This window comes from Bos mutus, chromosome X, assembly GCF_027580195.1.
Source record: "Bos mutus isolate GX-2022 chromosome X, NWIPB_WYAK_1.1, whole genome shotgun sequence".
NCBI lineage: Eukaryota > Metazoa > Chordata > Mammalia > Artiodactyla > Bovidae > Bos > Bos mutus.
The window spans coordinates 28,055,674-28,069,477 of record NC_091646.1 but is presented as its reverse complement, the minus strand read 5'-3'; the positions used below and the strand labels follow the sequence as shown (position 1 = coordinate 28,069,477).

Below are 13,804 nucleotides of genomic sequence, written 5' to 3'. Positions count from 1 at the left end.
TCAGTTCTCATTTGTACTTTTATTCTGATTGAGGTTTAATTTACATACAACAAGATTTACCTATTTTAAATTTATCATTCAATTACTTCTAGTAAATTTACGGAGTTGTCCATTTATTACAATCTAGTCATTCCCATCATCTCAAAAAGATCTGTGGTGCCCATCTGCAGTTCCCTTTTCTACCTCCAGTCCACAATAAAAAATGAGCTAATATTTCTAAATCACTTAGGATAGTGCCTGTCATCTACCAAGAGATGTATGTTACATAAATAAAAATGTCTGAACAGGAGGAAGAAATACAATGCAAACCATAAAACCAAATGTCTGATTTACTGGCATAATAAAAAATGAATTTGGGTTGCATTTTAATCAGAACAAACTTAATACTTCATATAAAGATACTGTAGCTTATTTCTGATTAGTATCTAATTTAGTTTTCCCTTATAAGCCTCTTTGAAAAGCACAGTCCTGGTTTCCATAGTAAATCTGGAGGCCTGAGCAATTAACTGAATTACTTTGAGAAGGGGAAAGAAAAGAAAAAAAAATCTGTGTAACTCAGATGAAAAGCCAGCAAGAGTTTTCACTTTTGACTTCTCCTGCTACTGTTACCTCACATTATGATTATATGGGCTCCCCTGGTAGCTCAGCGAGTAAAGAAACCTCCTGCAATTCAGGAAACCTGGGTTCAACCTCTCAGTTGAGAAGATCCCCTGGAGGAGGAAATGGCAACCCACTGCAGCATTCTTGCCTGGAGAATCCCAGGGACAGAGGAGCCTGTTGGGCTACAGTCTATGTGGTCCCAAAGAATCAGACACGACTGAGCAACTAAGCAATGCACATAGTTATATAGTGTTTATTCAAAGCTCTCTAACATCCATGATCTCATTGTACACCTTCAACAATCCTGCAAGATAACTGCTTTCATTTTCTTCTTCTATTTTTTAATCATAGCAATGATGATTTCTACTGAGAGGCAAGCATCTGAGTAAAACCAACAAGCACCTGACAAGGGAAGCCAGCCAGCCAGCCTGCCTGGACATCTTCTGGCTTCACAAGACACCTATTTCACCAGGTATTTGGACAAACGGACTCAATCATAATTTGGGCTAAAAATGACTGGATATTTTCATAAAAGTATGAAAAAAACCTGTTTTTAAACACAAAAATAACAGAGAAGGAGAATAAGGAACAAATTATTAACAGTCCAACTCTCTCATTTTAAGGATGAGTCTCAGTAATTTCTTGAGGTCACACTAGGTCTGCCACCCAAGTTTCCTGACTTCTTACTGGGGGCTCTTCTACTGTACTAAGCTTCATCTGCCTAGTTAATTTTTGTGTATTTTCTTTGCAATGATACCAACTAAATTCTAACTTTTCATTTTTACCTTGAAACACTGAGTGAAAAATGATATGGTATCTAATACTGTTAGGGAAACTTCCATAGCAGTATTTCCTTCAAGAAGTGCCTGATGGAAAATGTTTGCTTCAGTTGTTGAAGAACCTGAAATTAAAAAAAAAAAAAAAGGAAATTAAAACTGTATGACACAGGGATTCACATAACAGTTTTGAATGATTTTCTCTCCCAAAGACTCAGAGAGAGAGACAAGCAAAAAGACACCAGGCTCTCAGTACCTGCAGACTTAATGAGTTTCGCTGTATTTACTCCTTAATCAAATACCATCTGGGTTAATCAATTCTGCTATTTTTTACTTCAGCTCTGTATCAACAGCTCTGTAACAAATAAATAGGTGCCTACTTCTTTGTAAACAAGATGTGAGTGATGATCTAGGTATGTACCTAAGAAATAACGTGGGAGGCATTTTAGGCTGTGCTGCTAATTATATGGGCAAAAATGAGAAATCATAGAAAAGCAGCTATGTTATGTACAGGGGTTCCCTATGGCCTGATGTTTTCCATGATGCCAATGGTGTGAGACTTGTTTCTAAATCAGAAGGAAAACAAAGCATCTGGGCCAACTGAAAGACACAGCTTCAATACATTGTTACAAGAGACAAAGAGCAAAGCTGAAGGCTGTCCCACTCCCATTTTTTTTGAAAGGTCCTGAGTCTAGTAGCTCAGCATCCATCTGCTCAAGACATTTGTGTTTATGATTAGTCCTCATGGCAGAGCCAGTTCTGCTGGCTTCCTCTTATGCAACCTCTAAAGGACTGTCTGGTAATGAACATTGTCTCACTCTTTGACTTTTTATTAAGATTTGCTTTCAGAGAATAGCTTTCATGTATATAACCCTCTAGCTTCCTATTGAACTTGTCAATATTTCAACCTGTGTGAAATACGTCTTTGTCAAAATAGTATTTACAGTGCTCTGACCTCTGCAGACAGCTCAGCATGGGCAATCCCTTAATAATCACTGAATGAACAACAGTCACTCTAAACAAATACTATATATACTATTATATTCAAATGTCATTATTTACATTAAAGTATGGATAAAAGATATTGAATGTAAAATAATACAAGAATAATAATTCAATGAGAAAATTAATTTCCTTCATATTAAACTAAGAACTCACTATTAACTAAAATTGCTAAAAACAATGCATGCATATTTGATATTATATTCACATATGATGAAATGACTGTACAGAAACTGAGATGTGAAATGATGTCCAGCTGTACTGGTGATTTAGGTTAAATAGTATTAACATCTGTTTCAAATGGGTACCCTACCCACATTCTGCACTTACTGTGATTAAGTGTAAATGAACTTTCCAGGCTACTAAGATGCTGAAGCCGGGCCTGCATTATTCCTGATCTGTTTCGGAGAGCTGGCATGGTTTGTGATTTTCGGTCTACTCCAAAGTGTTTTGACAGCCAGGCATCATGCACCCTAAAATAAATGTTAAAGTTAGGAAATGGATTACTCTAATACTGTATCTCAATGTTACATTTTTAAACTAATAAATGACTAGGTTTTCACATAAACACTGTGCTATGCTCAGTATTCTACCAATTCTTATGTGGCTTAAATGAGACGTCACTGAGAATTGTATAATGCTTACTGTATATTTAAAATACCTTATACTACAAGAATGCAAGTAAGGAATTTAGAGAGAGTTTCTTACTTCCCTTCCTCTCCTCAAAAATATCAGACAGTGGATAATATATCAGAGTGGACAATACTGCAATAAGATTCCATCTTTATCTCAGGAGATAAGGAAAGGCAAGAGTCAGAGAAAACAATGAGAGGGACACTCAAGAGTTGACATGGCAGGGGGTGGTTTCCTGGAGTCAGATATTTAAGAATGAGCACCTGTTTCTGGACCAGAGTTAAACTTGGATCAGAATTTTTACTCTACAAAGATGTCTATTTGCACATTTTTATTTTGTTTTCCTTTAATTTTAGGGTTTCATTAAAAAAATTAACAACTAGGTAATGCAGGGACTGAGAAAGAAGAAAGTTTTTCCATCCTCTAGTAAACACAGAAGGCAGGTCACCAGAATCTTAGAGGTTAAGGTTCATGATGGTAGTTACCATACCAGTTCCCAACCAGCTCCCAGTGCTGGGAAGACAACAAAAATTGTCACCTGAATTATTAGTATGTCCCAGAGTCTCAGCAATAAACCTAATCCAAACCACCTCCTTGGGCTTCCCTCATAGCCCAGTTGGTAAAGAATATGCCTGCAATGCAGGAGATCCCGGTTCGATTCCTGGGTCAGGAAGATGCCCTGGAGAAGGGACAGGCTACCCATTCCAGTATTCTGGCCTAGAGAATGCCATGGACTGCAAAGAGTTGGGTGTGACTGAGCGACTTTCACTTTTTTTCAAACTGCCTCTTTAGTTTTTGGAAGTGCCATGAAATTTACTTTCATAAAGAAAATAATTCTATTTAAGATCCTTTAATGTCTAACTCTACCTCTGAAATGTATCTTATCAAAATAAGCAAGTAATCTTTTCCTTAGGATCCCACAAACATTTTCTAAAGTATTTATTTCACTAAGACTTACACAGCAAAAAGAAGAAAGAAATAATATATAATGCATGTTGCAATTACTGTTTGGGATTTCTGTTTACATTACTAACTGAGGTGAATATTGATAGGTTGTAGACAAAAGGACACAACTGACAGTTGTCCTCACTTGACAATTTCCTGCCTTCCCCTGGATCTAGTCTTTTCTCACATCCTTCAGAAGAGACAAGCATCTGTTCTAGGATTAGACCGGAAACGGTGCACGTCAGTCTAACCATTACCCTTTGGGAAACTTAAAAAAATGTTACACTTCACATCAGGTTAATTTCAACTTTAAGTTGAGAAGCATTAAATAAATCATGCGTATCTTCAGGCTAGCTCAAAAGGAAGCATCTAGGTTTTGCATGGCATGATTAAGACTGCCCTCTGTTGGAAGAGAAGAAAAAAAGAGGGAATTGCACTGCTATGGGAATTACCTTGCTATGTTTCTTTTCCCCATGTATCTAAAGTGAAACAAACATACTCTAGAAAGAAAAACAGTAGCATGTTAGTACTATATTACCATACTTTGCATTTTAACAAATAATATTTGAAAATTCATGTGTTACAAAGAATGACCTATTTAAAATCATATTACAAGAATATGTTTTGGTATACACAAATAAATATACAACCACCAGCCATATTATATCACTCTACATTCATTTGCTACAGTTACTTCAGCACCAAAAAGTCTCAGGTCTTCATATACAATTATAATGACATATTTCTAAAAAACGTATCAATGCAAATCATCCTTCGAGCTTTATAGTGTGTGTCATAGCAAAGGTCTCTAAAAAGTCATTCACACCTAAAAAGGTTCTTAAGCCCTAAAAATTGTGGCAATTGCTATATTTTTTTATAATGGCATTAAACCACTTTCTAGTATAGAAAATCCCAAACATACAAAAGTAGAGAGGACAGCAAACTAAACCCCACATACCCAGCACCCACGAGCTTCAACAATTATCAACTCATGGCCACTCCTGTTTAACTTCTACCCCAAACAGGTCCTCCCCACTCCCTCCACACTTACTACCTCCTCCATAATTTTAAAGTAAATCCCCAACAACATCATCTATTTTCATTAGTGAATATTTCATTTTTAGTGTTTTTTTTTAATCCTGCTTTGTTTGCAAATATTTTCTCCAAATGTTTTGCTGGACATGCACATACACTATCATATATGTTATGTGTACTATTTATTTTAAAATGTATTTAGAAATTACACATCACTCTAATTTCTCTCTTACCTTTCAACAAAATAGCTCAGCAAACAATATAGGACAACTTCCCCCCTCCACTTAGGAAAAAATCAAGTACCTTGGAATATATATACATGTACACACAAACACACATTTCTGAAGTGGGTAGAATTACTTGGCTCTATCTAAAGATACACATTCTAAACTCCAACATTTAAGGGACTCCATTAAGCCAGCATCTGCTTTAAATGAATAATTAGTACAGCTGGTGCCACTTCCAGTTTTCCAGATCACACAAAGATTCCTGATGGTCTGCAAAGATGGGCTATTATCAGCTAGAGTTTTCTATAATACCACAAGTATTTCATTTACATGTTTTTCTTCTATGTGTGAAGAAGCTATATGTCAACCTATAAACTATGAAAATAGTTTAACATTCCCTACATTATGTACAAACATGCTGATGAAAACAAAAAAGGAGTAATATTTCATTTACTATAAACATTAAGCTCCCCAAAATAAGAGGAAATTTTATGAAAATAAGACAATTTACTCTAGAAGTATGAGAATGTTTATGAGCTTCTGGGGAGATACCTTGTTCCAGTAAGTTAACAGTGTATCTGAAAATGGAATAAAGTGTTACAGCTTGAAATAGCAGAGACCATAATAGCAAATATTAATAGCACAGTGAATTCCAAAGTACCAATAACTTTAGTTTCAATAACCATCAACTCATAACCAGTTCTGTCTCATCTGAATCCTGCCCTCCTATCTCATCTCACTGCCCAATACCCACACTACTCTATTGAATTAATTCCAAATATACTGCTAAATCTGTAAGTATTTTCAACTTTAACAATTATTTTTATTTACTTTATAAATGTTCTTTTTGATGGCTTATCATCCCTGAAGACAGGAAGCAAAGTAGACCTGGGGTTTTTCTTAAAATTTTATGCAAAATGGTGCATTTATGTGCATTGTTCCAAAGGCAGGGTCAAGCACCTTTGCCTGCTACTCAAAGGACTCAGAGAACCAAAAAGTTTGAGAACTTGAGAGGAAAAGTGATAACTTATTTTCCTCTTTCTCTTTGGATTATTAACCCTGAAGTTCTAGGAATATACATACATACCACACAGATTCATGCAACAACTATTTTAGATACAAAAGCCTCTATATCACATATACTTCTCTTTGAGTTGTTCTTTTTTTTTTAACTTCCAACACACTCACTGAAAGTTTTTTAAAAGAAAAATATTACCCCCACTTAACCTTCATTCCGTTTTGTAACCTATTCAGATATAGCTAATGGTGTCAGCAGTTTCACGTCTAAATTTTAAAAACCTAGTGGAAGTGTTACTCAGTCGTGTCCGACTCTTTGTGACCACATGGACAGTAGCCTCATTGGGCTCTTCTGTCCATGGAATTCTCCAGGCAGGAATACTGGAGTGGGTTGCCATTTCCTTCTCCAGGGGATCTTCCCGATCCAGAGTCTGAACCTTGGTCTCCCACATTGCCGGCAGACTCGTTACCTACTGCTGCTGCTGCTAAGTTGCTTCAGTCGTGTCCGACTCTGTGCGACCCATAGACGGCAGCCTACCAGGCTTCCCATCCCGGGGGTTCTCCAGGCATGAACACTGGAGTGGGTTGCCATTTCCTTCTCCAATGCATGAAAGTGAAAAGCGAAAGTGAAGTCGCTCAGTCGTGTCCGACTCTAGCGACCCCATGGACTGCAGCCTACCAGGCTCCTCCGTCCATGGGATTTTCTAGGCAAAAGTACTGGAGTGGGCTGCCATTGCCTTCTCCGCATTACCTACTGAGCCACCAGCAAAGCTCTAGCATGGCAATTCTGTAACTGATTACTGTTGCGATCCATGCTAGAGCTTTGCTGGTGGTGTTACCTACTGAGCCACCAACACCACCAGCAAAGCTCTAGCGTCGATCGCACAGTAATCAGTTACAAAACTGCCAGTCTCCCGAGAGCCTCTAAATCTAGGAATGGACCACTAAGCAATGTTGCCTAAACGGAGGGGTGACAGGGAGGAAAGAGTGCATGGCTTTTGACTTTATGTCCAATTTACTAATGACCATGGGTATTTGTGGTTTTCAATGATTATAAAATATTGACTGTCCGGAATAAAGATGCTAAAATCGGGTCAAATTAATTTGTTTCAAAAATAAAGCAAGGGGTAAGTTCCACACCCCCCCCCTTTTGTGACGCACTTCAGCTCAGCGGGGCTTTCCCAGAATTCACTGCGTTTCCACTCTCTCTAGTCTCCTGTTGGCACAGGGTCGCTTGAAGCCGCCATCTTCCCTGCCTTGTGCCTTCGCTCTTCTTGGCAAAGGAGGCTGGTGTCTCCTTCCAGCCCCCCACCTACGTCCTGCTGTCCACCCCTGAGCCATCTTTGATCCATCTTCTCCCCCACCAGGTGCCCTGAGATGACTTCACAGGTCTGTAAAAGCGGTGAAACTCTCGATCGGTCCGCAGCCCAGTTCTAGTTGACGGCCCTTCTGCCATTTTCTGGAGGTGCCTGTCTCCACTATTTGACAATCCCAGTCAGAGAATCAAGATGGAGGTGGGGGATGTGGGTGAAGAAGACAGGGAAAGTGGGCGGAGCTCTTCTGAAGAAGATACAATGCAGAACGTTAGCCTCTGTGATGTGTCTTCTGAAGATTTTAAAAAAACCTGGCTAACACTAAAAGAGCTCCATGACAGAGAGCTACGCCGACTTCAGGGGAAAGTAAACAGTTTGAGAAAAGAGCGATTGTCAGACGGGAGGAGGACAGGCTCCATATCCAGAATTAAAGAGTTGACGGAGCAAAAGAGAGCCCTGAATGACACTATCCATGACCTGCGAGGTCAGTTAAACGCGAAAGTATGCGATCACTGTACAGTAAACGAAACATACAGAAATACACTACAGCAAGAATTTTATGATATCCAACAACAAAATCTGAAGTTTATTTGTGAGCTTACAGCAGAAAGGAATAAATTAAGAGAAGAAAACAAGCAACTTTTGGCTAGGCTCAAGAGGAAACAGCCACAGTCTCGCCGTTCTTCTTCTGATAGTGATGACGACTTCATCCCTGGGTCTCAAAAGAGCGAGTCATTTATTTCGATCGGGGACCCTCCACCTGGACCTGAGAGGTATGCGGCTCTCAAAATGATAACGCAAACGAAAACCAAACAGATGAAAGCTCGAGGGAAAAAGAAACAGCCACACAGTTCCGAACTTCAGGTTCCGTTGTACAGGCAGGACGTCTTTGAGGTGCCAGAGAGCCCTCAAGAGATTTCCTCTAACAGCACTAAGACTATCACAATAAGCAGTGGCAGTCAGAAGTCATCTAGCACTGTTCCTTCAGCGTCTACACTCGGCCCTCAGACTGTGTTTGGATTTCAAGATGACTCCAGCCTTCCTGATGCCAGGCTTGGCCATCCACAAAGCAAATCCATTTTCACACAGAGGACTGAGATTGATTTCCCTTGGAGCCTTTCCATTATTTCTCCAGAAGAAGACCTACCTACTGAAATATTATCTGAAACTTCAGAGGAAAGTATGATTGATTACAGCAAAAGCATATTTTCTCCTCTTACACAGAGAGACGAAAACACCACTTTACATCTATTTCCTTTAGACTATACTTCAAGCTCTACTGTGCAAAGACCATCATTTGGTGTTTTTCGCGTTTCAATGAGAGAGAGCAGTAGCCAGACACCTTGCAGAGAACAGTCCACAGCAAGGAAGGATACGAATGGAGCTACAGGTGCAGCCCATGATGCTGATAAGCCACAAGGTGAGTCTCAGGCTTGCACTCAGGGTCTTCAATAAAGAGAAAAGTCAAGATACAGTTAGAAAATGGGGGAAGTAGCTATCACTCCATCTCTGTCTTAAGGAGACTACTTTTCTGGTCCAAGAGGACAGTCTTCCTATCAATTCAGACTATTTAACATTTGTATTCAGACTATGTAACTGATAATTCCTGACTTTGATTCTATTTCCCAGAATATAATATACAGGCAAAAAATGTTGGGCAAATGACTAAGACTTTGAAATAGTGACTTATTGCCAGTTAATAAAATTCAGCTACAAAGAAAGAAACTTAGTTTTCAGAATCCCTCTACTTCTGTATAGAAGTGTAGAGATGATCATCATTTTGTTGAAATTAAGCTGCTAGTGTCTGTGAGTCAGTGTGTGCCATGCTGAGTTGGTTTAGTTGTGTCCTAGTTTTTGCAACACTGTGGACTGTAGCCTGCCAGGCTCCTCTGTCCGTGGGATTCTCTAGAAGAATATGGCAGTGGGTTGTCATGCCCTCCTCCTGGGGATCTTCCCATCTTTTTGTTGAAAGTCTCTTAGACTCTTGCACTGCATGCTGAGTTCTTTATTTGTTCTTTGAGTCTTAGGCTAAAAAAAAAAGCGGAAGAGAACAAGAAAAAGGCCTGGGTTGTCAAAGTTCCTCCTGGGAAATATATATAAATGAAAGACTTCAATGGCAGCTGAGTTTTTATTACTAGAAAGATTCAGCTGGGAAGCCCTTATGAGTCAATAAGAAGGCTTAAAAAAAAGAAAGCCAAGAGAACACCTAAAAGGCCTGGACTGTAAGAGTTCAACCCTGAAATACATATAAAGTGAAATACTTACTGGACTTGACAAGGTAACTACAATACTTACACTGAGAAAGATTCAGAAGCAGATATTTTTCAGAATAAAATGAGTATGACTTTACAGATACCATATAGCATGACTTAAATTACAAAAGAGAAGATGTGACACAGACTGTATACTAGTTATGAAAATTTGCTTTTAAAAATCAAAAAGCAAGAGCAGAAGAAGGAAAAACCTCATTAACAAAGACCAACTATTTAGCAAGCAAGGTCAACATTTACAAGAGGATACAAGAGGAGGAGACCTTTTCAAGAAACAAACCAGTTATGGTTTTATCCATAACACAAAGCAGCCAGTTGCTTGTCACTGGTTATCACAGTGTGTGTGTGTGCATGTGTGTGTGTGTGCTTGTGTTTGCACGTGTGTACGTGATGCAAGTGTGCACATGTATACTGAATGGAGGAGGGGAGAACTAGTCAGCAATGCATGTCCCTTTCCTCCTTTCTTCTCTCCTCCCTCTACCACCCCCTTATTTTCCCTGGGCTCTGGTGGTATTCAACTCCTTTTTTCTTTACAGTTTTTTTTTTCCATGTGTCCTTGAACCTGTAGAAAAAAAAAGTTATTGAGTGAATTCATGTGCCATTAAAACTCACCCTTTAAAATAGAGTACAATACAGTAGTTTTATGGTATATTTAAAAACTTGTAAAACCATCACCACAGTTTTAGAATATCTTCATCACCCTTTAAAAAAGCCCATACATAATAGCAGTCACTTTCTACATTCCCCCACTTTTTAGCTTGTGGGGAGACAAAAACAATAAGCTGTGGTTGTGGGTGTTAATTTGATTCAATATTTCTTGGAATGAAGTACCACCAGGGTTGAATATTATCTCCCTTTACATATTTCTTTCCCAAAACATGGAAGCTTATAACATAGTCATCAATAATCTTTGACTTTTACTCTAAATCATACATTCTAAGTAGTTGAAGATTCTAGTTTTTTAAAACTGTTTAATAGCTTTAATTAATTTAAAACATTAATAGTACTTTAGAATTAACTCTTCGTATCTAGCTTTTGATGTGTTTCAATCTCTCTAGCAAGTTAACTATCAACTCATTTTATGTTTTTATATCCTGCATTGTTACAAAAAATGTTTAAAATAATAAGAAAAACAAAATGGAAAAGGGTAAAATTTACTGTATTATGATTTGACTTTTATTCTAAATCATACATTGTTAGTACTTGAAGATTCTACTTATTTAAAACTCTTTTGTTAGTGTATTTTAGAATTAACTAGTCATATCTAGCTTTTGATGTGTTTCAATCCCTCTGGCAAGTTAACTATCAACTCATTTTATGTTTTTATATTCTGTATTATTACAAAAATGTTTAAGATAATATTTACTAAAAACAAAATAGAAAATAAGTAAAATTTACTATATGATGATTTGACTTTTACTGTAAATCATACATTCTAAATGCTTGAAGATTCTAGTTACTTAAAACTGTTTTATTAATGTACTTTAGAATTAAGTATTAATATCTAACTTTTGATGTTTTTCAATCTCTCTGTCAACTTATTTTTGTTTTTATATTCTGCATTATTACAAAAAATTTTTAATATTTACTAAAAACGAAATAGAAAATAAGTTAAAATTTAACTACTCTATTGTGATGGTCAAAACCCGGGTGCTTTTATGTACTTCACTTCTGCTTGCCTTTTTTTTAAGAATATTTATTTGGCCACACAGGGTCTTAGGTGTAGTATGTGGGATCTATTTCCCTGTCCAGAAATTGAATCTGGGACTCCTGCATTGGCAGTACAGCGTCTTAGCTACAGGGAAATCCCTAGGTTTTTTGTTTGTTTTGTTTTGGGGGGTCGTTGGGGTGGTTTTATGATTTTTTTTTCTTTTTGAGCAAAAGTAGAAAAGGAATAAAGAGGAAGGAATTGTGTAAACAAAGGTGGTACTTGGAATGAGATAGAACCTTCTGATTTTACTTCCAAAGGACATGCAGTTTATGAAAATCCTTTGCTTATATTCTATTATATATGGTAAAGAGGAAATGGTAAATTATAAATAATAAAATTATACATCAAGGTAAAGAGAACAGCCTGGAAAAGAACCTGACACCGTACAAATCTGTATAATGTTCCTGTGAAGATAATGACAGCATTCCTTACCCTCAGAGAACCCTTCCTGTCTTTTTCCTTGCGTTTGATTTTGTAAATCCTGGGTCAAATAAAAGCTACAGTGTTAAATATGACTTTTGATTATTGTTATTTTCTTCTGTTTACATTGGTCATTTAATGCATTCTGTGCTGTGCATGAAAAAAATACTCTAGCACTTCTAAAACTATTGCCTCACTTTAGTAAGTAACTGTTAGTCACTCATTCGTGCCCAACTCTTTGCGACCCCATGGACAGCAGCCCACCAGGCTCCTCTGTCCATGAGATTTTCCAGGCAAGGATACTGGAGTGGGTTGCCATTTCCTTCTCCAGGGGATCTTTCCAACCCAGGGATCGAACCCGGGTCTCTTGCACTACAGGCAGATTCTTTATTGACTGAGCCACAAGGGAAGCTTTAGAAATTAATTTTAAAGAAAAAAAATTATTTCAAGGAATCAAACCTGTATGATGGAAATGAATCTATTCTATGTTAAAATATAGGAACATTCTAAGGTCAAAGTCTTCAAAGTTCTGTTTGTAATGTGCCTATGTCCTACATGCAGATGATGGTCAAATATTTGTTACGTGAACTTATGAATCTGTGACGGTGGAGTACAGTCTATGATTAATATGCTGGTAACTCACCTTCAGAAATCATTTTTACTATATACAGATAGCACATCAAGAGGCTTCTGATTTCATATTGATCCAATCGGTTATACTGGGATACACTACTCCTTGTAGAACTCTGCCGAGTCTGTAATACAAAGATAAGGCTTTTGTGAAACAATGCTGGTATTTTAGCTTCCCTTAGCCTTTAACTCAATAACATTTTAGTCCTGTTTGGGAAACTTCTAAGCACATCACATATAACCACATTTGGAAGGTAAATGGGCTGAATCTTTGTTGCTACTGTACCTAGTAATATCACTGGAAATTATCTTGCAGTCTTCAAAATATGGCCATGAATATACTGTGTATGTTTCATTCCCTAAGTCCTGTGTTTTAGTAAGATAATGTTTTAAATCATATGTGGGTATTCTAGGAAAAATAGCCTTTATGTCAAGGAGAAACTTACATTTTAAACTTTTTAACTTGAATCTCATTAAGAGTTTATTAAAACTCAACTTCTAAATAATAGTTCAGAAAAATCTATCTTAAAAGGAAGCTTAATAATATTACAAGATAATTTTACTAAGAAGGACCCAGTAATACTTCAAAATTGGAGCCTCTACAAAGTAGTGATGTTCCTATTATTTAGTGACTTTTGTTTAAATATCGGTTAAGCATGACAAGATCTGACTTATTCGGGGATTTATATGAATACAGTAATAACAATGTCCTAAAGAAATTGCCCTTGTTAGAAACCAGTGCTTTCAGCTGAGCTAACCTGGGCTTAGGCTATACACTTACCAATGTAGGAGTTACTAAAAACTTTTACTTGGGACAAAACATCTAGGTTCTGAATGCTTGCTAGCTGTGTGACTGCTGGCAAGTCATTAACCTCTTTGTCCTTTGTGTGCCTTACCCATGACAGTATCTGTTGTCTTATTTCTACATGGCGGGAAATAAGAACTTTATGATTAAATAAAGTCCATGGGGTAGCAAGGCGTTGGATATAACTTAGCGAATGAACAACAACAATGGGCAAAGACTCAAGGCAGTCTATATAGAGTGGTTCTTAAGGGGATGGTTCCCAACCAGCAGCGTCAGCATCACCTGGGAACTTAGAAATACAAATGAGCAGGCCCCCAGACTGACAGAAACAGGATGAAGCTCAGCTCTCTATTTTTATTATTTTTTTTGGAATTTCATTCATTTATTTATTTTTTAAATTTAAATTTATTTTAATTAGAG

At 37.4% G+C, this 13,804-nt stretch overlaps 1 protein-coding gene across 2 annotated transcripts in view; it reads right to left on the bottom strand.

The window, feature by feature from the left end:
- Positions 1-6: 6 nt before the first annotated feature.
- The window catches only part of DOCK11 (dedicator of cytokinesis 11), a 161,609-nt gene continuing 147,811 nt past the window's right edge, over positions 7-13,804 (bottom strand). For both annotated transcript variants that reach the window (XM_070365836.1, XM_070365837.1), the window contains 5 exons: positions 12,593-12,704; positions 5,730-5,796; positions 4,409-4,456; positions 2,709-2,851; positions 7-1,501 (listed from right to left, as the gene is read on the bottom strand). In XM_070365836.1, the coding sequence (XP_070221937.1) occupies positions 1,368-1,501; positions 2,709-2,851; positions 4,409-4,456; positions 5,730-5,796; positions 12,593-12,704 (504 nt within the window). In that variant the 3' untranslated portion in view covers positions 7-1,367. The remainder of the gene's footprint in view (positions 1,502-2,708; positions 2,852-4,408; positions 4,457-5,729; positions 5,797-12,592; positions 12,705-13,804) is intronic.